This window comes from Tripterygium wilfordii, chromosome 8, assembly GCF_013401445.1.
Source record: "Tripterygium wilfordii isolate XIE 37 chromosome 8, ASM1340144v1, whole genome shotgun sequence".
In the NCBI taxonomy this organism is placed as follows: domain Eukaryota; kingdom Viridiplantae; phylum Streptophyta; class Magnoliopsida; order Celastrales; family Celastraceae; genus Tripterygium; species Tripterygium wilfordii.
In genome coordinates this window covers 10,509,897-10,532,815 of record NC_052239.1, presented here as the reverse complement: position 1 = coordinate 10,532,815, position 22,919 = coordinate 10,509,897, and the positions used below count along the sequence as shown (strand labels likewise).

Below are 22,919 nucleotides of genomic sequence, written 5' to 3'. Positions count from 1 at the left end.
GACTGAGATTTGCGTAGGCCTTATTGAGGAGATTTGGTGTGAAGACGGATTTTGGCCCATACAGTTACCCAGCCTTGATTGTGTGACCTTATTGATCATTTTTTGGTATGCACAATGGACTCAGGGGAGGAGTAGTGCCTTATGCACTGGTTCCTCAATCGGTGCGTCAAAAATTTTTAGAAAGATTATAAATGTGTAAATTTTAGAAAAATCATAAATGTGTAATTATTTAGCCTAACGAATTTAACATTGTATTTTTTGTTCAAAACAAATATGTAATTCAGCATGATCAAAACATCGAATGCTTTGAGTTTATATCCGACGATATAAAATTGCCATGTCCAATCGAGATGAATTTGATTTTTTTTTCCAGAACAAAACATATGTAATTGGATTTGTTATACGAAATATTACACATTAAAGATTTTTATAAAAATTTTTGGTGCACTGGTCCTCCCCCAATCCATGCGGAACATATCTTTTTTTGTTCAAAGATACGCATATGATGGAGGTAGAAGAAAGTGAACAAAAGAAACAAAAAGAAAGGGAAAGTATTGGAACACTTTCATGGGGAATACATGCGTATTTGTAATTGAAGCTAATCCGGACCATACATTGCTTGCTTTGATGGTGGAAAGCCTTACAAAAATGGAAAATCCTAAGATTCTTTTAAGATGTTGATCATTCCTTTATTAAGGTGATCTCACTAGTGCTCAATTTTCTTTACAAAGTAGTATTAGTTTGGGAGAGTCACTAGTGCTCACTTGTCATGCCTATGAAGTTATCATTATTTCCATGCCCTTTATATGGGGTGTAGTGGAGGAATTTGGACTTTGAGATCTATCTTTTCAAGTTTGATTCTTTCTATCTTGAAAAAATATTAATGTTATTATACCACAATTTATCAAAAGCAACCATTTTATAGTCAAAGCCCGCCAAAATGATTTCAACCCTCACTTTTTTTAGTGAAGAGTATAAGTCTCGCCTCCTTTCAACAATCGCGAGTTTGAACCCGTATATTGCAAAATTTGAAGACATTATTAGGGGTGAAAATGGTAATTTTTTTCATTTTTTTGTTGACATGAATTCCACTGTCCGATCGATCGTTTATTATCGGTTATGGGTTGGTTATTTAAAGAAATAAACATATATTTTTTTTAAAAATAATCGATCGATCGATTCGGTCATCTGTTGGTTCAGTTATATTGATAATTTTTGTACAACCCCATATATTATAACAAATTATTTGTCGGACCGAATTTCGTGAACGGTATATATTGTTAGGAGGGGTTTCTGTCGGTTTACATTTTGATGGGGGGTGTGGTGATGGACTTTGGTCTTCATTGATAATTATGATTTAAATCGAACAATTCGTGTACCCAATTATAAATAATGTATATATCTATATGCCAACAAAATACGCATAAACACAACAAATCAAATTGGTATAGAAACTAACAAAAACTATATACTTCATCCTCCCAAGTCAATACAACACAATCAAGAAAACATTTTTTAGAAATAAAAGGAAGCTGGTGCTTTTATATTTGGATGCATACGTTGTCCTTATATGGGGGAGGCAAGTCATGTGTCACACTCACATACCCTTATCTCAAACCCAATGCCGTGTTGCTTTCCACTACCTCTCTTTTTTCCCTTTATATCTATATATATACATACATACATATATATACACTTCACTTGCTTAATTTCATTTTGTATTTTAGTGATTTAACTTGCGTCCCACAATGGGGGATTGTTTGGCATTTAGGTCAACAACTAAGAACAGCTTTTGGAATCTTGTGCCGATTGGCGATTTGGGTCAATCCCACACCAATGAAGACCACTTTGCTTTTCTTTATTTATTTAACGTGTCCAAATTAACCAACTTTCAACCATTACAATGTTGATTAATTGGGTAATAGAGGGAATTTTGCCCTTCACACACATTAATGGAAAATGGTTCATTGTAAAAAAAAAGTATTGATGATACCGAAAATACCCTATGGATCTTGACACGTGGCTATAAATGTTGATAATGCGTCAATCGAGAAGTCTTCTCTGCCACCTACCAAGGTAGAGTCGAAAACTCCAACTGAGGATGAGACATCCAAAGGGCCCCGATATGTCACAGCGACCCATAAGAGAGCATCTTAACAAGACCGAGATATCCATTTGATACTGACATAGCGTTATCCTCGGAGACCCTTGGAAATCCAAAGTCTCGAAGAAGGTCTACTCCATTTAGGAAGAGAATCAGGATATGAATCACCTTCCTTTGAATCCGCCTGAGATTAAAAAGGAGAGATTAGTTCTTATCAAAGTTAGGATTCTCTCAACTCATATAAAGAGTACCTCCTACAAGCATACTGACTTGAATCCTGCGCTTTTACTTGCTACTTGAGAGCACTCTCTAACTGACAGCATACTAACTTCAGCGTCAGAGAGGTCCTCCCAAGCACACCTTCGAGACCCCCTTTAGTTCACGTGTTATACTATGTAGGTCATTCTTAGCAGAACTGCGGACACCATCCGACATCAATCCCACCGCTTGATATGTCACCAAGACCAAAAACAGCTTTGGACGTCATCAAGTACCTTAATGGTATCGCGGTGATAGATTCACCCTTTAGACAATAGCTATGACTCAAATCAAACAGTTCACAATGGAAGAGTACTCTTATAATCATGTCCAAAGAGAGTTCGTAGAATGCGATATACATCACTCTTACGATCACATCCAAGTGAGGTTTGCATAGTGCGAGCTGTCTTTGAAGCTTTGTTTGGATTGAAAAATTAAGAGTCTAATATAGTTAATGGAGGGAGAGTTAAGTGAGGGGGAGTTTATGGGAAGGGGACTATCTTGAATCAAACTCACTTGGATAGAAGATAAAGTTAAGAAGAGTTAAGAAATGTAACTTAGAAAAACGCCTTTATTAAAATTGAAATGAGGGAAAAAATTTTATGAATGATTTTGGAAATAATAGACAAATTTTTCTCACACCTCACAAATTTCCTAAATTGAAGAGTTACAAGATATAGAGTTAGAAAGTTAAGTGAGGAGAACATGAAACTTCTTCCTCCTTCATCCCACTTAATTCTCTCTTACAATTCAAGCAAGGTGGAGGGAGTCTCCCGCCTTTAGCACTCACTTAACTCTCTAAAATATCAATCCAAACAAGTTCTAAGTAGTCAATCAATTCAAGAGGAGGATTTGATAGTTTGATGTATGATTTATCATTTATATATGAACGTTGATAATACCGTTCCATTTAGCTAGCACCACCTTAGAATGAGATAGCCTTTTGGGTGCTTTTGTATATCCAAAAGGAAGTACCTTTTAACTGGACAAAGCTACGTACAATGAATGTGGTGGAGTAGAAAGGATAAACATTATCTTTTGTTTCAAAAATGACATTCATATGACCAAACTGAGTACAATGTATGTAATGAATAAACTTGTTTGGTTCACTGTCCATTTCTTTGACTATAAAGTATAAAATCAAAGTGTGGAATCACATGCGTTGATTACCAAGTACAATATTTGTTCCATTAATTGTGTTCATATGCTTTGGTCTCTTTGTTAGGTTAAGATACCTTTTTTATAAGATTTTTATGTCACAAACTTGCTAATTTTGATTGATAGCGAAAAAGAACATGAATTCTTGTTAGGGTAGAGAAAGTCTCTCTTGCAATATGTTTGTGGATTGTGGTGTGTCATAAACTTCAACTTACTTTGTCCTTATTAGGTAAAAAAAACAAGGTCACAAACTTAATTTTTCTACGTGAGTCACTCTATTTTGCCTTGTTATGGTTGATGTGAGAGGTGTATTTTGGCTATATATAATCATTTGAGTGATAATTTAGTGGTGATTCTCTTTAAGTTCAAACCATATGAACTCATAAGATACTAAGTTTGATTTCCATCGGGAGTCATATCAATATGACCACACGTTTAGTTTTGGCCCAACTTATCCCATTGTCATGTGGGAAACTTTTGTACACCCGAGTTTGAAGGCTTAAGTTTAGGCCCATATAGATCGACCAAAAGACAAATTTATATGGTATCGATTTAGGTTAAAAAAAGAGAGGGTATTTTGGCTATATAGTAAGACATCTAATAGGTCATTTTTTGTCAAGACAAAAAAGAACAAAAAAAATCTTGTTGTTTTATAAATGATGTCATAAAACATTAAAAACAATAAAACATAGAAAATAACAAAAAAAATTCAATTCAATTCAATTTATATTTTGTGATATCAATTTAATTTTTAACTAATTATTAACTAATTCAACAATTTCTTAGAATCAGAACAAAATAATAGTTCATTAGATATTCAACTAACTGAATTGGGTATGATTAGGTCTAATCATTTGTTTGTTAATTAAGTTTCAATACAATATAATAAGAATTTAAATTATAATAAACCCAATGATTAATTTAATCTTTGGTTTTCGGAGGAGCCGGTTAGGTGCTTTGAAGCGGCTACTGTACATATATTTTCAAGTCAATGTTTATATAATACACAATTTCTTAATCCCTAATATCTCTAAACTTTAATGATCAAAGCATGTGTTAGTTAACCAAAATAGGATTATTTAAATTAATTTTGTTAGTTAATTAATACAACAAATGTGATTAATGGTAACCATCATTGGAAAACTATATAATATTGGATCAATGGATCCAAGTCCACCATTGAAGATGTATTTTTGAACAAGTTGGGATAAATAATTAATTTATTAATCTCTCATGAGATCCAATAGCATGGAAGGTATTGTTCCTCCCATGGTGACTTCATCATATACGTTACTCCTACAACTCTACCACTGAAACACATATTGGCTCGTGTAAAACATATCTACATACCATGAGAATACATACTCGTTTCAAACTATGAAGTTTGAGCCAAACTCCTCTCAATTGTAGCTGACCATTTTAAGAACAAAATCTTACGAACTTTAATACCCAAAGCAAACAATATACCTCTACAAATAAATTGGGTCAAACCTCTTTCTCACATCCTCGTTCCCATCTCATCACCTCTTGCCCGACGCGAGGTTTACGGTGTTTAGCCGTTAGGTGATGGGATGGTAGAGTTCAAAAGGGTTATGTATGTATATGACATTTATGTTATTGGATTTAAGGTTATGTCCAAAAACATTTATGTTGGTTGGGATTTGATTGTTTGTGTCTGATTTTTTTGGAAATACCCCAAGTTTTCAACAGTGACTGAGATTGGAATGAATAAGAAAGAGTAGAAGAAGCTACTGAGCTTTTCTTGCAAGGTAATATTTCTCATTTGCTGTATTTCTCTTTCATTTTCTAGTACCTGCTTATGTACACACACTAATTTTATGCATTTGTCTTGACTTATGCATCATTCCTGGGGCAGACACAACTGTTTCCAGTTTTATGTTTTGTCTTGTTATATTAATTTATCTGTGTGCGGGCCTATATGTAATAGATTTTTATCTACGGACATGAAATGTTTTAACTATGCCTCTAAGAATTACAATAAACTAATAAAATAACTCACCAGATGGCTAGAAAATTTCAAAAATTAGTGTGTTATTCGGATTTGGTTTAAAGAATATCCGGATTGTAAAATTTGAGTGTTCTTCGGGGTTTTTTTTTTTTGAAACATGGGTTTGAGGAGGGGTTATGATTCGAATCCACGACTTAATAGGTGGGTGATCCCTTACATGTAACGTGATTGTCGTTCAATCAATAGCTCACTTGCAGTGTTCTTTGGGTTAGGCTTTGAGGAGGACCCAAATTGTATTTCTGCCTCCTTAGCTCAGGATTGTTTTCATTGAAGGCAAGAAAACATAGAAATAGAAATACAGGCCCAAGTCTACTAATGTTATGATAGTGTAGCCCATTCAAAAGTTTCTTTGGACATTAAGTAGGCCCAATCATTGAGCCCAACCCAATCTGTCTGATCCAAAATGGAGACGGACCAAAATTAAAGGTCAAAAGCCTTTAAAAAATTCAATTTCCCCGCCATAATCAAGAATATCAAATAAAAACATAAATCTCAGCCGCGCTGGCAATCCGGGAATATCTATCGTCAACCAATAAAATTTGTCCACGAAAACCATTCCCTTCCCGCTTAATCTCAAAATTTATTGTCCACGCTGGCGGTCCGTGTGAAACCAAATTAACCAATAAAAAAGCTTTTCCCAAATCCCTTATAAATACGAGCCTCCCCTCCGTCTCCTTACACAAATTAGAGCTCCCTGTAAAACACTCTTGCTTTGGCTTTCAATTTTTCGAATACTCAGATTTCGATACGATGAGTTCTGCTGCCGCTGCTGCTACAACCACCAAGGGAGGCCGAGGCAAGCCCAAGGCCACCAAATCGGTCTCCAGGTCACAGAAGGCGGGTCTCCAGTTCCCTGTCGGGAGAATTGCCCGCTTCCTTAGGACCGGCAAATACGCTGAGCGGCTCGGATCTGGCTCGCCCGTTTACCTCTCTGCCGTTTTGGAGTACCTTGCTGCAGAGGTTCGTCCCTGCTTAATCATTTCTCTCTATTTTTTTTTCTTCTCTGGATCACATGATTGACTGTGCGGTTTCTTTGTTGCCTTGTTCTGCAGGTTTTGGAGTTGGCAGGGAATGCTGCGAGGGATAACAAGAAGAACCGAATCGTGCCAAGGCATATTCAGCTGGCGGTGAGGAATGATGAGGAGTTGAGTAAATTGTTGGGCGGTGTTACTATCGCTAATGGAGGCGTCTTGCCTAATATTCACCAAAATTTGTTGCCGAAGAAGATCGGGAAAGGAAAGGGCGAGATTGGATCGGCATCACAAGAGTTCTAGGTTAAATTAAATTGTTCATCTAGGGTTTTGGTACTTCCAGTTTCTGATATGTAAATCTCATTTTGTGTAACAACTGAATGAAATATATGGTCAGTTGATATATTGACTAGAATCATAATCAAATTATGATTTCTTCCACAGTAATCAATTGAAATTAATCACCAATCTCATTGGCTTGTTTGTCTAATAGGATATGAGGATGGGCAAAGAGGTTCCTCATCTCAAACCTGCCTGGTTTGTCTAATAGATAGGGGATGGGTAAATAGGTCTTTATGAAGTTATGTGGTTTGCGTGTCACGCTGGCGATCCGGGACTTCTATCATCAGCCAATGAAATCTATAAAACCATCCAAATGGTAACCACACTACGCATTCATTCTCAATACTGCTGCAGTTTCATTCTCTTGGGTTTCTCTGTACAAATCCAGAAAAGCGAAATAACAAGATGGCATCAGCAGATTCAAACAAAGGAGGCAGAGGTAAGCCCAAGTCATCCAAATCCGTTTCCCGATCTCAGAAGGCCGGTCTCCAGTTCCCTGTCGGCCGTATTGCTCGATTCCTTAAGGCAGGGAAGTACGCTGATCGCGTCGGTGCTGGTGCCCCTGTCTACTTATCCGCCGTCCTCGAATATCTTGCTGCTGAGGTTCGTTCATCCGATCCTCTTTTTGATTGTTTTGGGTTTTACGTGACTAAATGTGTGAAGCGTTTGGGGATTTAATTGTTTGTCTCCAATCTCAATCTGAATGTGGAATGCTGATTTAGGGTTTTGTGAGATTCTGCTTATTTTCTTGTGATCGGTGGATCTTTATGTGCTACAGGCGACATATTATGGTTGGTTAAATTCTATGATTGATTAAGAAACTTGTTACGATGGAATTGTTTTCTTGAAATCTGAAAACTCTTGGTTATTGAATTTTGTTGATTCGGTCTTTTTGTAGGTTGGGTTTAAGTTATTTCTGGGTGATTGGGTCTGTTTGGATTCTGGGAAAGTTCTGGGTGATGGAAGGCTTCATAAATTGTAGCCTAGGAAGCTGATGCAAGACTAAACTATGTTAATGACTCTTTCCTTCTAATTTCTTGCATTCAGAATCTGATTGTGTGTAAATATTTTGACAGGTACTTGAACTTGCTGGAAATGCTGCTAGGGACAACAAGAAGAATCGCATTGTTCCCAGGCATATTCAGCTTGCTGTGAGGAATGATGAGGAACTAAGCAAGCTCTTGGGGACTGTTACTATTGCAAATGGAGGAGTTTTGCCAAACATTCATCAGAATCTCTTGCCCAAAAAGGTTGGGAAGGGGAAAGGCGACATTGGATCTGCATCACAGGAATTTTAAGGTGTCCTTTAGTTTTGAAAACTTATAAGAGATTTTGAAGGACGTTGGCCCTCTTTGGTGAGTTCAGCAAGACAAGCAATGTTGTCATGGATTTGTTTCAATGGAAGTGTAAGCTTCATCCTTACAATTGTGTGATTGTTATCAATTCTTGATTGTTGACTGAAACGTTGTCCTCTGAGTAATGAAGAGGCAATCTAGTCCTCTCCATTGTTCTGTTGAAAGAATTTTCCTTTGTTTTTCTTGAACAAATGAGTGATTGTTCTTCTCCTGCAAATTTTACGAATTTCCTGAAATTCGTTGGGAAAATTGCATGAAAGAGCGAATGGTGTAGCCCAAGCCCATGGTGTGGCCAGGTGGGCCAGCACGCGTTTTTTGACCGACCACACTGCACTAGAGACGAGACAGCTGTTCAGCAATATAAAAGGCCCACGTCTTGAGGTAGTTGACTCCAGACCTGAGTGGGCCACTTCTGTTCACTTCAACGGACATGGTTTTGTTATCTTGACCCACGATTTCTATGTACGTCAATCTTATGACAAAAAATATTAGTAATGATCATATCGTTTTTTCTCTTATGGCACATAATTTTATATAGATGGTATGTGAGACTCATAACTTTATATGTATTATAATCGGCTACTCAACATTTGAGATAATCTAACAAAAAACAATAATAATGATCCTAGTCTTTTTTTTTTCAACCCACATAATTTTATATGGATAACATATGAGACCCACGATTTTATATGTATAATGTGCGTCCATCTAAAATAACTAGGATAAAAAATATTAGTAATGATAGCTGTTGAGTTTTACATACATATTTTTTTGTGTATTATGTGGGATATGTGAAGCATGAGAATTTACTTGAATCCTATGCAATGTGCTTCATGCATCATGTGAGATATGAGGAATTCAAGAATTCACTTGGACCTTGTGTGACGTTCCGTCCGCCTCAATTATAAGGGGAATTGAGATACCAACTACTCCGATGTTTATCACAAAAATCCACAATATCCAATTAGAAAAATAATATAATATGTTATTCGTATTAGCAAGGAGGCAACCGGCAAGGACTGTCAACATTTTGAAATATCAAAGACAACACAGGGCAATGGGCTAACGATTCTTCAGCATCTTATTGTTGCATCCTATTGTTGGCATTCAGGGTCTGCTTTGAGAGGATTTTATTGGAGTTGCTTGGCCTAGGCGGGTATTGTAAGTAGAGGTTTAATCCTTTGGTTTGTTTGTGGGTATTCCCCTCCCTAGTATCAAAAAAAAAAAAGACAACACAGGGATTACCGGGTTAGAGCATGTCCAATGGACACTTGATAACACATTTTCAAGTGTTGAAAAGTGAACTTTACGGAAAATTTAGAGTGCTAGAGTTCTACAATGGAAGAAAATGAACACTTGAAAACACACTTTCTTGATAATGACACTTGAAATATAGGTTGTTGTTAAAAATGACACTTGAAATATGAAGTATGTATATAGTTGATGAATAGTGAAGAGAGATGATGAAAAGGAAGAAAGAGATGATAAAAAGGAAGAGAGAGGTGATGAAAAGGAAGAGAGAGATGATGAAAAATAAGAAAGAGATGATAAAAAGTAAGAGAGAGAAAATAAAGAAGATGAATATGAAGTGTTGAAAAGTATGAAGTGTTAATGAATAGTGTATATTATGGGACCCACTCACCCAATTAAGTTATGCCATGTAGGAGAGAGTAGAAGAGAGATAATGATTTTGAAGTGCTTGATATAGTTTTTACCACTAAAGTTGCTCTTAGTGGATTACTTGAGTTGAGGGAGGCTCCGGAGCCAAAATCCGGGCCCCGTCAATAGATTTACCGAGATCCGATTTAGGGTTTGGTTTTTGAAATTGTGATCTTGAATCTGTGGGGAGGAAGAAGCCAAGAAGGTGTTGTTAGCTTTGGTTTGCTTGACCCGATGGGTTCGAAGCCATTGTTGTACCCGGCTCCGACTTATCGTCCATTGGAGACGTATTGGGACACCGACGACGACGCGCCTGGTCCTCGATGTAGTCACACTCTCACCGCCGTCGCCGCCACCAAGTCTCACGGTCCTCGCTTGATCCTCTTCGGGGGTGCAACCGCCATTGAGGGCGGTGCCGCCTCCTCCGCCCCTGGCATCAGTTACTTTTCTCTCTCTTCCTATCTACTGCTGATTGATTGAATTGCGTTCTTTATGAATCCGAGCTTTCCTTAGCATTTCCTGATTGGTTTCTTCTTAATTTTGGTTGTAGGATTGGCTGGGGTTACCAATTCAATTCATTCGTATGATGTTCTCACCAGAAAATGGACTAGGTTTCTATTTACTTGCTCCTTTCCTTCCCTGTTTGCTACGGATTTAAAGTTAAAAGTACTGGGTTTTGCTACGAATTTAAAGTTAAAAGTAGTGGGTTTTAGTGACTTTTGGGGATGCAATGAAATTGTGCAGACTTAGGCCCGCTGGGGAGCCTCCATCTCCTAGGGCTGCCCACGCTGCCGCTGTGGTTGGAACTATGGTGGTCTTTCAGGTAAATTTTGAGCTGTAATTTGAGACTAGATGCTTTTCATTATTGTTTTATTTTACTTATATGAATTGATGGTGGTGACTGGCTAGGGTGGCATAGGTCCAGCTGGGCATTCAACTGATGATCTCTACGTGCTTGACTTAACTAATGATAAATACAAATGGCACCGGTGAGTTATTCTATTCTTTTACTTAGTACTGCAGCTGTTCGATCTTGCTCTTTTGTTGTAATCACACCACTTAATCATTTGTGCCCTCAATTTTTGATTGGACTTTAGAGTGGTTGTACAAGGAAAAGGTCCTGGTCCTCGGTATGGCCATGTAATGGACTTGGTTGCCCAAAGATATCTGGTTACTGTCAGTGGCAATGATGGTAAGGATACCTATCCTGATTGGTAACCAAAGCTATTTTCATTTTTGTAAGTCAATTCTAATTTCTCTGGAACCTGATTACGTGTAACATTTTTGAAAAATTACATGTTTCGGCAAAACTCATTTAAAACTGAATTTCATTACAGGCAGCTTGGTATGTTTATTGAAAACATTGCCAATGCTAACTCATAATAGAACGGTATAATTCCCAACAAATGTGGCTACAGTAGTTAGTTTGCTTATTACTGCTTACACTTTATGCATGCAACCTGTCTTTCATAGTTTGACTTTTTGCTGTGCAACAGCCAACAAGTTAACCGAGAGTACAAACTTTTACGAGTATGGTGAAACTTTTAATGTTCTACAAAGGGTTCAGATATTTATTTAATCAGATAGCAATCCAATAGGTGGAAACTTTCCACTGGAAAGTTCAACAATTGATGGTGGAGTGAACTTACGAAGTTTTAATTCAAAATTATCTTATGAATCTTTTTAGGATCTGAGAATAGATTTATTGGAGTCAACAGATTGACAATTGTTTTTGCAATTGATCATGTGGCTTATAATTTATGCCTCTAGATCTTGATGTGTTATCTAATTCGTTGCAGCAACATACGTGTATTACACGGTGATTGTTTTAATACTTTGGGAACCCAGTAGGTTGGACTACAGAAGGGACTTCTGCTGCCTATTCTTAGTTGGTAGGATTAAAGAAAGCATTGGATATAGTATATCAATTTAGGGGTTTATGTTTTGATGGAACACTCACAAGTCTGCTGCTTCAAGGAACTGCAGCCTTGTTGTGCGTTGATAGCTGGGGCAATTCAATTACTCATTAGACTGATCATTCTAGATATTGTCATAATGCAAAATTTCCGCCCTCTGGTACCCTACTCCCTGATAAAAACTTGTTATGGATTGATGTCAAAGTTAATCCCATTTCACCTACTTATGCCTTTACTTGGGGTGGAGTTTATGCTGGACTGCATGCTTTTTGAATGATAATATCTTTAATTTGATTGTGATTCCCACAAAAGTGTGGATTGATGTGTTGTGATTCTTTTTGCTCTCATCAATGAAAAAATATGTCCTGGTTCGTGGATCCTCTTTGAAATCCTTTTTTCCAAATAATGTTCAGGGAAAAGAGCTCTTTCTGATGCCTGGGCTTTCGATACTGCCCAGAAACCATATGTATGGCAGAGGTTGAATCCTGATGGTGATAAACCGTGTGCTAGAATGTAAGTTTGCCTTGGTTGTCAATGACCACAAATGTTGTACTTCTGTACCTCCGTCAGTTCCATCTTCTTACTTTACATGACATTCCTTTGATTTGCAGGTATGCAACAGCCAGTGCACGTTCAGATGGCATGTTCCTTCTTTGTGGAGGAAGAGACACCTCTGGTGCGGTATGATCAGCTCCATTTGTGAAGTTTTAAATCAGTCAATTGATATTGTTATTTATATGCTTACACAAACGCAGTCTGCTGCAACATACCGTTGGTACTTTTTCTGAGAAATATATCCATTTACATTCTACATAATAATGTTTTATACAATCGTTCTTCCCTGGAAAAAGAAAAACTTTTCTTTCTGGAGCTACAGTTGACTACAAGCATATCTAAGTTTCATTTGATTCAATTTTTTTTCATGTTGAGACTTTTTGAATCAATTTCTTTTACACATTTCACAGCCACTGGGAGATGCCTATGGGCTGCTAATGCATAGAAATGGTCAGTGGGAGTGGACTCTTGCACCTGGAGTATCTCCTTCACCGAGATATGAGCACGCTGCAGTAAGCGAACTAAGATCCAAGTAGATTTGTCACTTAGTCTTTTCAAAGTAAAGCAGTAAATGTAAAATCTCTGCTGGTGCTGTATATTTTGGAAGCAATGTAGAAAACTTTCGGATTTTAACATTTGATGGTAGTTAATTTGTGCGTCTCTGGTTATATGTATGATAGCTTAGGCCTTTGGTGCGAGTTTCTTCTGGTAAATTAACTATACATTTACTCCTCAGGTTTTTGTCGGTGCACGCTTGCATATCACCGGAGGTGCCCTTAGGGGAGGGCGTGCTGTAGAGGGTGAAGCAGCCATTGCAGGTAATCTTCCCATTCCTTTAGTCTGTTGTCTTGTATTTTGAATGTGAATATTCTTGATCTTATTGATGTTTTGATCAATGATGTTCCTCTTATGGTAGTTCTGGACACTGCTGCTGGTGTTTGGTTGGACCGAAATGGGCTTGTTACTTCATCACGCAACAGCAAGGGGAACAATGAATATGATCCTTCTTTGGAACTTATGCGTCGATGTCGCCATGCATCTGCGTCTGTTGGTGTTCGCATATATGTTTATGGTGGTCTTAAAGGAGGTAAAGTATGAGACTAAACTTGAGAATGCTAAGCTTATGTAGAACAAATCTGTTTGTTTTTCATATTGTACCTCTCCTAGGTCTAAAGAATTTCAAACTTTCCATCCATTAATTTTCAGCTATTCTTATTTTTCCTCCAAGCAGCTTCCACTTTTCAGTCAGTTAATAGGCTGAAATCAACTGGTCTGATAGGCTACTTCCATTACATAGAACAAAGGATGTATGCCTTGATTCACCTTTCCAATATTATGTTTTCTATTGAGTTCCTGTTCGTTGTAAATTGTAATCTGGCCTATCCTCTGGTGTTGCTTGAAGTTACAATTTTACCTCCAGTCCTGAAGTTTTGTGTTTTTTATTTTATTTTTAAAATCAGCATGTTTTAGCAACTCCTATTGTCTCCCTTCAGTAGGAAATCCTTTGTCCTACTGCAGCATGGTAAATTTTGCCATCTCTGAGCCAGGCCTCCTGTTTAATCATACTGATGGTTGAAGTTGTGAGTTGCATGATATTTCCAACAGTGAAATTGGTTATGTGATGTCTTTGAACGTGTGAAATAATGAGAATTTCTTTTATTATTAGCATTGACCTATCTTTATTTAACCTTTAAAGGAATATTATTTTCAGAGACGTTAGAGATGAATCTTCACATGCACGAAATACACGTTTCTCGACAGTTTCTTTGGATTGGGTATTAGGCTTAATTTTGGAATCTTCTTGGCAGGGAAAAAAACGCTTGAGTTTATATGTACCCATTTGACTGGTCAGGTCATGTTCTATAGTGAAGCATTGTTGATTCTCTTTGTTCATTTTCTAGCCTCATTGGTAGGACACATGGCAATGGTTCATGCAATAAGCATAGTTGCAAATTGTAACTATTTACTTTATCTCGTGCAGATATTCTGCTAGATGATTTTCAGGTTGCAGAAAATTCTCCTATTCAGTCAGACATCAACTCTCCTGTATTAACATCTGAGAGGACTCCTACTGTGACTAGTCCCAGACTGAACCAATCTGGCTTTATTTCTTCTGCAACAACTCAAACTTTGGATCATGGATCTGAGGTTCCCTCATCTGGTGGCATGAGGTTATCTTTGCATAACTCTTCTCTATTATTTCTCTTGCAAAATTGTACAGGCCCACAATATGCTCGTTGCAACTTGCAACACACATGCATGTTTATACGGCAATTTTCTTATTTTGTTTTGTTTTTCTAAATGGGTGATGTATTTACATTTTTAACAGCATGGATGAAAATTCCATGGAGAAACTGAGGGAGGCTTCTGCTGCTGAAGCTGAGGCAGTTAGTGCTGTCTGGCATGCTGCACAAGCAGCATGTGCCAATTCTGCAGAAGACACCTCTGTGTCTGATGAAAACTCACATGCAGCAGAAACAAATACGGATGGTAGTGATACTGAGGCAGATGTTCGCCTTCATCCCCGAGCTGTATGTCTATTCCTTCCATGTGTATGTTTGAGGTCATTTTCAGTCACCAAGGTGCAAATTAATACTTTCGGTTTGTCACAGGTAGTGGTTGCTAAAGAGGCTGTTGGGAATTTGGGTGGAATGGTGAGACAGCTGTCCCTGGATCAGTTTGAAAACGAGAGCAGAAGGATGGTTCCTATGAATAATGATCTGTCATATCCCACTAAAAAGTTCACCCGGCAAAAGTCTCCTCAGGGGTTGCATAAGAAGGCAAGTTGTATCACATGTGGTGTTCATTCCTTATAATTTTATGGGCTAGTTCGTAATTGTTTGTTGCCATGCAGATTATTTCTACATTGCTCAGGCCTCGGAACTGGAAGGCTCCTCCCAATAGGAAGTTTTTCTTGGATTCCTATGAAGTTGGCGAGCTCTGTTATGCTGCTGAACAGATCTTTATGCTTGAGCCCACAGTGCTTCAGTTGAAAGCTCCTGTGAAAGTCTTTGGTGATCTTCATGGACAGTTTGGTGACTTGATGCGTCTATTTGATGAGTATGGTTTTCCTTCTACCGCAGGAGACATAACGTAAGTTTGAAACTTCTCATGGGGTTATATTGAGCGATGCATGCCATTGATTAGTTCCAACTCCCAGTTTTTTGCATTCTTGAAATTTACTGTTTTTCCATTTATACATATTGGCCTAATTTCAGAAGTGGTCTTGAGAAAACTATGTAAAGAGGAGGGGTTGGCGTGTTGGTTGGGGTGAAGGAATTTTTGGGCACTTTAGGAAAAATCATTATATGGTGCCATGTTGGACTATGTTTCTAGGAGCTGCTATCAAGTGTTCATAACTTTAACCACCTGCACCCTCACATGGGAGTTCTCTTTGCTAGATGCGATGTTGAGAATACCCTAAAAAGGCACATGATTTTATGTAAGGATTTAAAATTTGTGATCGAAAGTGAACCGTTTGATAAATAATAATTTGAATAAAATTTGTGATGAACGTATCTTCTAGAATCAATTTGGTGAAAGATCTCAAATTTCTCATATATATAAGTGAAGTCAGTAAATAGTTGATTGCATTAGTTGGCTGTCCATAAGGGATGGTAAAGAGGGATGCCACATGGTATAAGAGAGGGATTGGGGAGGGATGAAAACGACCTCGCAAAGATATTTTTTTAAATGTGATGTGTTTGAGGTGGAAAAAAATATGTGGTTGGATAGTGGGTGGTTTAGCAGCTGGCAAATTAGTCAAAGTGAGGAAGTGACAAAGTATACTCTTGCAAGGTGGCTTAGAGAGTGACACTCTTCTCAGCCACACAATCACTTACTGCTTTAAGTGTAGGGTATCAGGATCCACTTCAGGCTACATTTCACAAAGCAGTAAGTTGTTTGTCACCTTGGCTCGAATCTATCTTTTGAATAACTTATAAATCAAGTGGTTGTGATGTAGGAAAAGGATGGATAGAGAAACCTGCTCTACAATTGTCTTTAGACGAGTTTAAGGGTAACGAAGGGGTTTGGAAGGTATGAGGATGTTCAAAGTTAGGAAACAAAGGGATTTTAGATGCTGTGAATAGTAATCCGAGATTACTGCAGCAATAAAGAATGAAAAGATAAAACTAAAGAAGAAGAGGAGAGAAAGAGAGAAGGAACGCTCTAGAGATGCATGTCTCAAAATCCCAAGTGCTCAATATTCCATTAACAAATCCTCATATTGTGGTCTCTGGAGACTAGTGAGTACAATAGTTTAAAGTTCCTAAGCTAACTAGAACTTCTAATTCTACCAAAACAATGTTTGCTAATGCAGAGCTCATTAATCGAAAATTTAACTAAACACCTACATAAAGACTAATAACTTAAATAGGACTGAAACTAAGACTCATCCTACTAAACCAAAGACAGATTGCTAGAAAATGTAAATTACATATATGCCCATGAATCATGATATGAAATATAGAAAACACCATAACGATCATGATTGAACTTATAAACGTATTATAGCTTCCCACTCTGCGTCAGGTTTGATTATCCTGTAAGAATGAGAGTAATCTACAGAAAATGGAGAGGTATTAATATGGGTAAATTATGCTATGGACCTATGGTCTATGAAAATTCTGAAAAGTGAAAAACAGGGGTACATGTGTTGTACATAAATTCAAGCATAAAGTTGTTTTTCATAAATAAATATCCAGTAAATTAATAAGTGATGATTATAATAATTAGGAACCAACTTTGTTTCCTAGAGTAGAAGATTAGATTACTTGCATCCCTAATTGGATTTAGATTCCGGGAGCCAAAGTAAGAAATGTGGATCTTTTAGCTACTTTAGAATACTGACTCAATATGAAACTGGTTGACCTAAAACTAGCTTATATTCTTCAGATCTGACACCCTTATTTCTAAAAATAGAATAAAACTCAGATTATAAAAATACAACTCTATAGTTCTACAAATCTGTACAAAGTGTCGGTGCCCACTAAAGAAACCGAGACTAGGATTTTTTAAGCTGTTTTCTTAAGTTTTATGTTCCCTGCATGGCTGCATCAAACTGTTGTGCTCAGTATGGGGTTAAACTATTATGAGACTTTGTGGACAATTATAGAGAGATAATTTGCCAAATTTTGTTTTACTATGTTTTAATAATGCTCAAATTGGCTGGTTAATTCCTAATCTGTACGGGTGTTATTATAATTTTGATTTAGTTAATTACTACAAGCTTATAAATTTAAATATACTTTAACAGAAGTTGCAATAAGCTCATCGGTGTTATTTTTCAACACAAAAGTATCTTTTGAGTAATATAAAATACCTTAGGAATTTTTTGATAATCAGCATTGTTCTATATTTCAGGTATATTGACTATTTGTTTTTGGGAGATTATGTTGATCGAGGACAGCACAGCTTGGAGACCATAACCTTGCTTCTTGCTCTAAAGGCAAATATTCCGCCTAAAATGAATTTTAATTTGCTAAAAAATATAGTTCAACGTATTTCTTATATCGCATTTGAAACAATGCATTTTTTCTCCTTACATCACCCCAGTTCTTAATATTCAATGATTTTGCAGATTGAGTATCCAGAAAATGTTCACTTGATACGTGGAAATCATGAAGCTGCTGACATTAATGCGCTCTTTGGTTTCCGTATTGAATGCATTGAGAGAATGGTTGGATGAATTTGTACATAAACTATCCTTTTATATTCTAAAATTTTGACCGTGCCAAATGACCTGTGTATTTTTGGTAGGGGGAGAGTGATGGAATATGGGCGTGGACTCGCTTCAATCAACTTTTCAACCATCTTCCACTTGCTGCACTCATTGAGAAGAAAATAATTTGCATGCATGGGGGCATAGGGAGATCTATTAACTCGGTGGAGCAAATAGAAAAACTTGAGAGACCCATAACAATGGATGCTGGATCAATAATTTTGATGGACCTTTTATGGTATGGAATCTCAATTTATCATTTTTGTGTACCATCTTCCATATCACAGATATCTTATGGCATTTCTTATACAGGTCTGATCCGACAGAGAATGATAGCATAGAGGGTTTGAGACCAAATGCAAGAGGACCCGGTCTTGTTACATTTGGGGTATGTGTGTTCAGTTTCTTGTATATTCAGCGGTAGAGTTGCATTTCAATTCCTGGAAACAGCCTACCCACATGCTTTACCTTGTGCAGGAGAGTTGTTTACCTTTTTTTGTTATATATTTATTCCTTTGAAACTTTCACCCTCCTCGTTGCACCAAATCTTTTGCAATATATTGGTTCTAGCCTAGGTCAGTGGTAAGAGTCAAATCTTGCTGCCTTGACATGAAGCTACTATGAAGCCTGCGCAATTTAGGAAAATTATTTTTCATTATATGACCCTAAAAGGAGCCTACTAACGAAAACTGTGGGATCATATCAACTGGCCTCGTCCAATAGAAAAGGCTGGCAATAAACTAGCTAATAGGATTGTTGTTGTTAATAAAATGTGGTCGTATATTCACTCTTTTTTTTGGGTCTTTACTTCCATGTTGAATTAGTAATAAGTAATAACCATGTTGAGAGACTCTAGTTATGTATGAATTTGATAACCAATCAAACTTAGTAATTATGGTGCCTGTTTGTAAACTTCATGGACCACATAGTCTGTCCTTGTAACTGCAAGTTTTTGTCCACGTGGCTTGTCTGTGATAATCTTGAAATTCTACAATGCTTTCTCTAAATTCATATGCCGTGGATATATTTACAGATATATAGTGGCATGTTCATCCTATCGTATATTTTTATTGTTGCAGCCTGATCGGGTAACAGACTTTTGTAAGAGAAACAAGCTACAGCTCATCATTAGAGCTCATGAATGTGTGATGGATGGTTTTGAACGGTTTGCTCAGGGCCAATTAATTACTCTTTTTTCTGCGACCAACTATTGTGGTAAGCGTAGGTTTTTGTTCTCTAGCTCTCGCCATGTTAGATTTGCAGCCTAAACTTTTATATGTATCCAGGGACGGCAAACAATGCTGGAGCCATACTTGTAGTTGGCAGGGGTCTGGTTGTGGTTCCAAAACTGATCCATCCCTTGCCACCACCGCTACAATCACCCGAGACATCTCCAGAACGTTTCTCAGATGTTTCCTGGATGCAGGTGAGAGATTCTACATTTTGATATATAGTGTGCCTTGATGTTGAATCAAGCTATCTGGAAGCCAATCTGTCATCTATATTTTTATTTACTTCCACAGGAGCTCAACATTCAAAGACCACCAACCCCAACTCGAGGTCGCCCACAGCCTGACCTTGATCGCAGCTCACTCGCTTATATATGATGTGATCTGACTGAATTTTGTGCACTCCTATGCTTTGCTGTGGAAATTCCAAGCTCAGCCATCACATGCTGTGTGTTGGGCAAAATTTCTGCGACTGATCTCGAGTATGTTGTTGATGTATTTTCTGATGTACAAAGTTGCAGAAGAGTAATGGTTGCCCAGTGTAACCTTCCCTGATAGAAGATCTAGTTGTTGACGAGCTCGGTGTAACATATGTACAATTTTTTGTGTGTGAAAATTGTATTGTGTTTTCTGCTTTCTTACATTATTTATAGGGAGGGGGTCTATAGATCACTTTTGCTCCTTGTAAATTGTAATATATAGATGTAGATTATTAACATACAAAGTTAGTGATTTTAACAAGACATGATCAATAAAGACGAGGGTCGTGTGTCGTTAAACCAGTTTGTAGTCATTATGAGGCATATTATTTGTCGTCAACCACCTGGTTGGTTGATAGCTGTAAGGGGATGAATTTGTTTAGCTTGAGGATCCAAGTTTTTTTCCCCTCTATTAGTATCTTGCAATAACAACGGGTCGTTGGTTGAGATAGTGAAGATAGTGAGGTTGACAGCAATAATTCTTAATGCAAACGGAATGTGGTGATTTAAATTCCCATGAGTGTTTTCATTATCGCAATTTGTGAAGATGAACTCTTGTTCAACCCATGGTTTGAGAATGTCACATTGCATTATTTTCTTACACTAAATTGGCTCAAGTCTCAATTGATCCATGAGAGTTGCGAGATCTTTCATGTGACTCGATATTTACAACTAGTTATCCAATGGATAGTTGTGGATGACTAGGTGAATTCCACTTTACCAAAAAAAAAATAGAAGAAGAATCCTTCAATCTTTATGCCCCAAAACAGAGCACATTCCTTGAGAAATCAAGTGGCAAAGAGGTACACAAGGCTTAGGACAGAACATTGCTCATGCAAGGATGTAAAACCCAACAAAAACACATGCAAATGAGTAAGTCGCTGCAAAATGAACTAAATAGTCTCAGTACTAGATTCTAAATTAGACCCAAATCGAATGTTTTCCAAGATACACACCTTTATCAAGAAGAGAGGAGTGTTATATTTACATTGGCCAAACTTATACTGCGACTATTTGCATTATACAGTGAAAATACGAATTTGTAAGCATGTTATATCTAGACACTGGTATTGACTGTATAGATTATAGATATACAACCCAGACAACTACTATGAACTTTCATACACTTGTATTCTAGCAAGATTGAGTGATTGGAGAAGCTTACTGGTGAGATTCCTCCTGCAGTCATTCAGCCTGAGATGATGATGAAATCAATGCTTCAACCGTCTCCAGGGTTCGTTCTTCAGCACTTAACATATCAATCGTGTTAACTTGACAATCTACTACTGGAGGCTGACAATTCCCCTCCCATGGAGCTACTAGCTCCGTCCCATTTATGCCAATACTAGCCTGTGATGATGACCCCTCAGCATATGGATGCAAGCATGGTAAATCAGTCTGGCACCTGAGACCAGTTGCCTCACCAGTGGACTGTACAGCACAATCACCATCATTCAAAATGGTATTCGGCGGAACAGAAATACCCAACTCATTATCGATTTTTCCCCTAAGGTCTGCCAAGAGACTTCTCAATCTCAAAACCTCAGCTTCAAGAATTGCCTGCCCCTGCAGTTTCTTAACTAGCTGTTGATTTACCAGGTGCAACTGCTTGACTTCCTCTTCCAAGTAAGCTGTATGTGCCTTCTTTTTCTCCCTGTACTTTCGAACTGCTTCCCTATTTCCCAATGGTCTTTTCTGTTTTGAACTGGGTTTCTCTTCATTCTTTGATTGATCGTCTTCTTCAGATGTTAAAACTTGGGTGTGTGTGTGGTAGCATGTATGTGTATGTGCAGCGTCCGGACCAGGTGGGTTGCAAGTGTGAGTGTGTGTGCATGTTCTGGTGTTCCTTAAGAAGTCATCAAGGAGAGAATCTACAGATACTGAATTCAGAAAATCACCAGATGAGCAGCGATTTTGTAAAATACCATTAGTATCTGAAAGCTCCACTTCCCTATCCTCATCCATGTTATCTTTCTTTGGGAAGAACTAACTGGATTCAAACAACAGCAGAAAGATAACATCTGAAAGACCCAATTCTAGTTTTGGGAATGATATGCTTTCCACTTCCGCTAGTTCTAATAAATGATATTCTGCAGGACCCAAATACCAAGTTCCCACCCAAAAGGGATTAATTAATTATGATAAGTCACAAGAATCTATGCAAAGGAGTTAAGAACACCTCTGGACATAAACTATTAATTTCCAAAAGCATCAACTGTCATAATCAAGTATCAACTATCAACGGCTAATGGAGATTGCAGACAAATACCAAGGAGCAGAGTCAAACCCTAGACGAATTTTTTGAGCAATTTAGAAAATACCCAGGTAAGATTCTGTGAAAGAAAGATAACCCAAAAAAAAGAGAGAGGCATAAACACAAAGCTTTGAGGATCCAATCATTCGGCTTCACTTGGCGAGAATATATGAGGGAATCCGAAAGCAGAACATTCGTGGAAGAATATAAGAAAAAGAGAGATTATCACTCGGATTCGAAGAAAGTTTTGAAGCAGAAGAATCCAGATATCATTGTCTGCGGTAGAGTAGTGATTAGTGAACTAACCTGAAGTTTCTTTGTAAAACTTCCATGGCCAAGATGGTCTTAAACTGTTCTGCCCCCTTTGGAAGCAACAAGCATCGCTATTGTACTCTTCTGGGTTAGCTTGAATTCTTCTTTACCTCTCAACGTGGGAAAAGGGTGTCCTTTCGTAGAAAAAATCTGCCATTAACCACAAGAAATTATCAACATAATCAATAGTCAATATAATCTCTTGAAAGTTCAAAACCAGAGATAGGGGACCGTTTTGAGTCCCACCCCTCCTCTATAGGGATACCCGACAAGTACCTAATTTACCCAACCGGTAAAATGGAACTATCGAAGGATCAACCAGTGAGGGAATGTTGAACTGGACTATAATGCTACTGGATCAGATAAGAGTGAAAATCCTATGAGAAAGAGCTGCCTGGGCTATTGGGAGTTTAGACCAATTGGTAAGCTCATGATGGAGACTAAGCCCAATTCAGTGTTTGTCATATTATTGCTCTGAACAAATCGACGCCTGAAAGGCTCAAACCAAACCCATGGAGTTTCCTTCCTCCTCTGTGTTTAGTCCATTAAAGATATCACATCACCCTAATTGAAATA

The 22,919-nt window shown here is 37.6% G+C and overlaps 4 protein-coding genes across 4 annotated transcripts; 3 read left to right on the top strand and 1 right to left on the bottom strand.

Moving 5' to 3' along the window:
* Positions 1 to 6,229: 6,229 nt before the first annotated feature.
* Positions 6,230 to 6,967, top strand: LOC120004272 (histone H2AX-like). Its single transcript, XM_038853562.1, has 2 exons — positions 6,230 to 6,509; positions 6,602 to 6,967. Exons 1-2 carry the CDS (start codon positions 6,300 to 6,302, stop codon positions 6,821 to 6,823), a joined length of 432 nt encoding a protein of 143 aa, XP_038709490.1. The 5' UTR covers positions 6,230 to 6,299; the 3' UTR covers positions 6,824 to 6,967.
* A 156-nt stretch (positions 6,968 to 7,123) lies between these two features.
* LOC120004273 (histone H2AX-like) lies at positions 7,124 to 8,427 on the top strand. The gene is made up of 2 exons (XM_038853563.1): positions 7,124 to 7,465; positions 7,939 to 8,427. The coding sequence occupies exons 1-2, from the start codon at positions 7,268 to 7,270 to the stop codon at positions 8,158 to 8,160; spliced, it is 420 nt and encodes a 139-aa protein (XP_038709491.1). The 5' UTR covers positions 7,124 to 7,267; the 3' UTR covers positions 8,161 to 8,427.
* Positions 8,428 to 9,951: 1,524 nt separating this feature from the next.
* LOC120004041 (serine/threonine-protein phosphatase BSL1-like) lies at positions 9,952 to 20,080 on the top strand. Its single transcript, XM_038853259.1, has 21 exons — positions 9,952 to 10,315; positions 10,427 to 10,487; positions 10,621 to 10,699; positions 10,786 to 10,865; positions 10,974 to 11,068; positions 12,206 to 12,305; positions 12,404 to 12,473; positions 12,758 to 12,859; positions 13,084 to 13,165; positions 13,264 to 13,434; positions 14,329 to 14,518; positions 14,677 to 14,878; positions 14,960 to 15,127; positions 15,202 to 15,440; positions 17,712 to 17,796; positions 17,929 to 18,027; positions 18,108 to 18,307; positions 18,382 to 18,457; positions 19,149 to 19,284; positions 19,356 to 19,495; positions 19,593 to 20,080. Exons 1-21 carry the CDS (start codon positions 10,111 to 10,113, stop codon positions 19,674 to 19,676), a joined length of 2,664 nt encoding a protein of 887 aa, XP_038709187.1. The 5' UTR covers positions 9,952 to 10,110; the 3' UTR covers positions 19,677 to 20,080.
* Positions 20,081 to 20,666: 586 nt separating this feature from the next.
* Positions 20,667 to 22,855, bottom strand: LOC120003830 (basic leucine zipper 23-like). The gene is made up of 2 exons (XM_038852944.1): positions 22,620 to 22,855; positions 20,667 to 22,493 (listed from the first exon to the last, which is right to left on the bottom strand). The coding sequence occupies exon 2, from the start codon at positions 21,740 to 21,742 to the stop codon at positions 20,963 to 20,965; it is 780 nt and encodes a 259-aa protein (XP_038708872.1). The 5' UTR covers positions 21,743 to 22,493; positions 22,620 to 22,855; the 3' UTR covers positions 20,667 to 20,962.
* Positions 22,856 to 22,919: the final 64 nt, after the last annotated feature.

Excerpts from the sequence above, each read along its gene's own strand:
- LOC120003830 (XM_038852944.1), bottom strand. The coding sequence starts at position 21,742 with ATGGATGAGGATAGGGAAGTGGAGCTTTCAGATACTAATGGTATTTTA.
- LOC120004272 (XM_038853562.1), top strand. The coding sequence starts at position 6,300 with ATGAGTTCTGCTGCCGCTGCTGCTACAACCACCAAGGGAGGCCGAGGC. Across the intron at positions 6,510-6,601 it reads TGGAGTACCTTGCTGCAGAG|GTTTTGGAGTTGGCAGGGAA; the intron begins GTTCGTCCCTGC and ends CTTGTTCTGCAG.
- LOC120004041 (XM_038853259.1), top strand. The coding sequence starts at position 10,111 with ATGGGTTCGAAGCCATTGTTGTACCCGGCTCCGACTTATCGTCCATTG. Across the intron at positions 15,128-15,201 it reads CTCAGGGGTTGCATAAGAAG|ATTATTTCTACATTGCTCAG; the intron begins GCAAGTTGTATC and ends GTTGCCATGCAG. Across the intron at positions 17,797-17,928 it reads CCTTGCTTCTTGCTCTAAAG|ATTGAGTATCCAGAAAATGT; the intron begins GCAAATATTCCG and ends ATGATTTTGCAG.
- LOC120004273 (XM_038853563.1), top strand. The coding sequence starts at position 7,268 with ATGGCATCAGCAGATTCAAACAAAGGAGGCAGAGGTAAGCCCAAGTCA. Across the intron at positions 7,466-7,938 it reads TCGAATATCTTGCTGCTGAG|GTACTTGAACTTGCTGGAAA; the intron begins GTTCGTTCATCC and ends ATATTTTGACAG.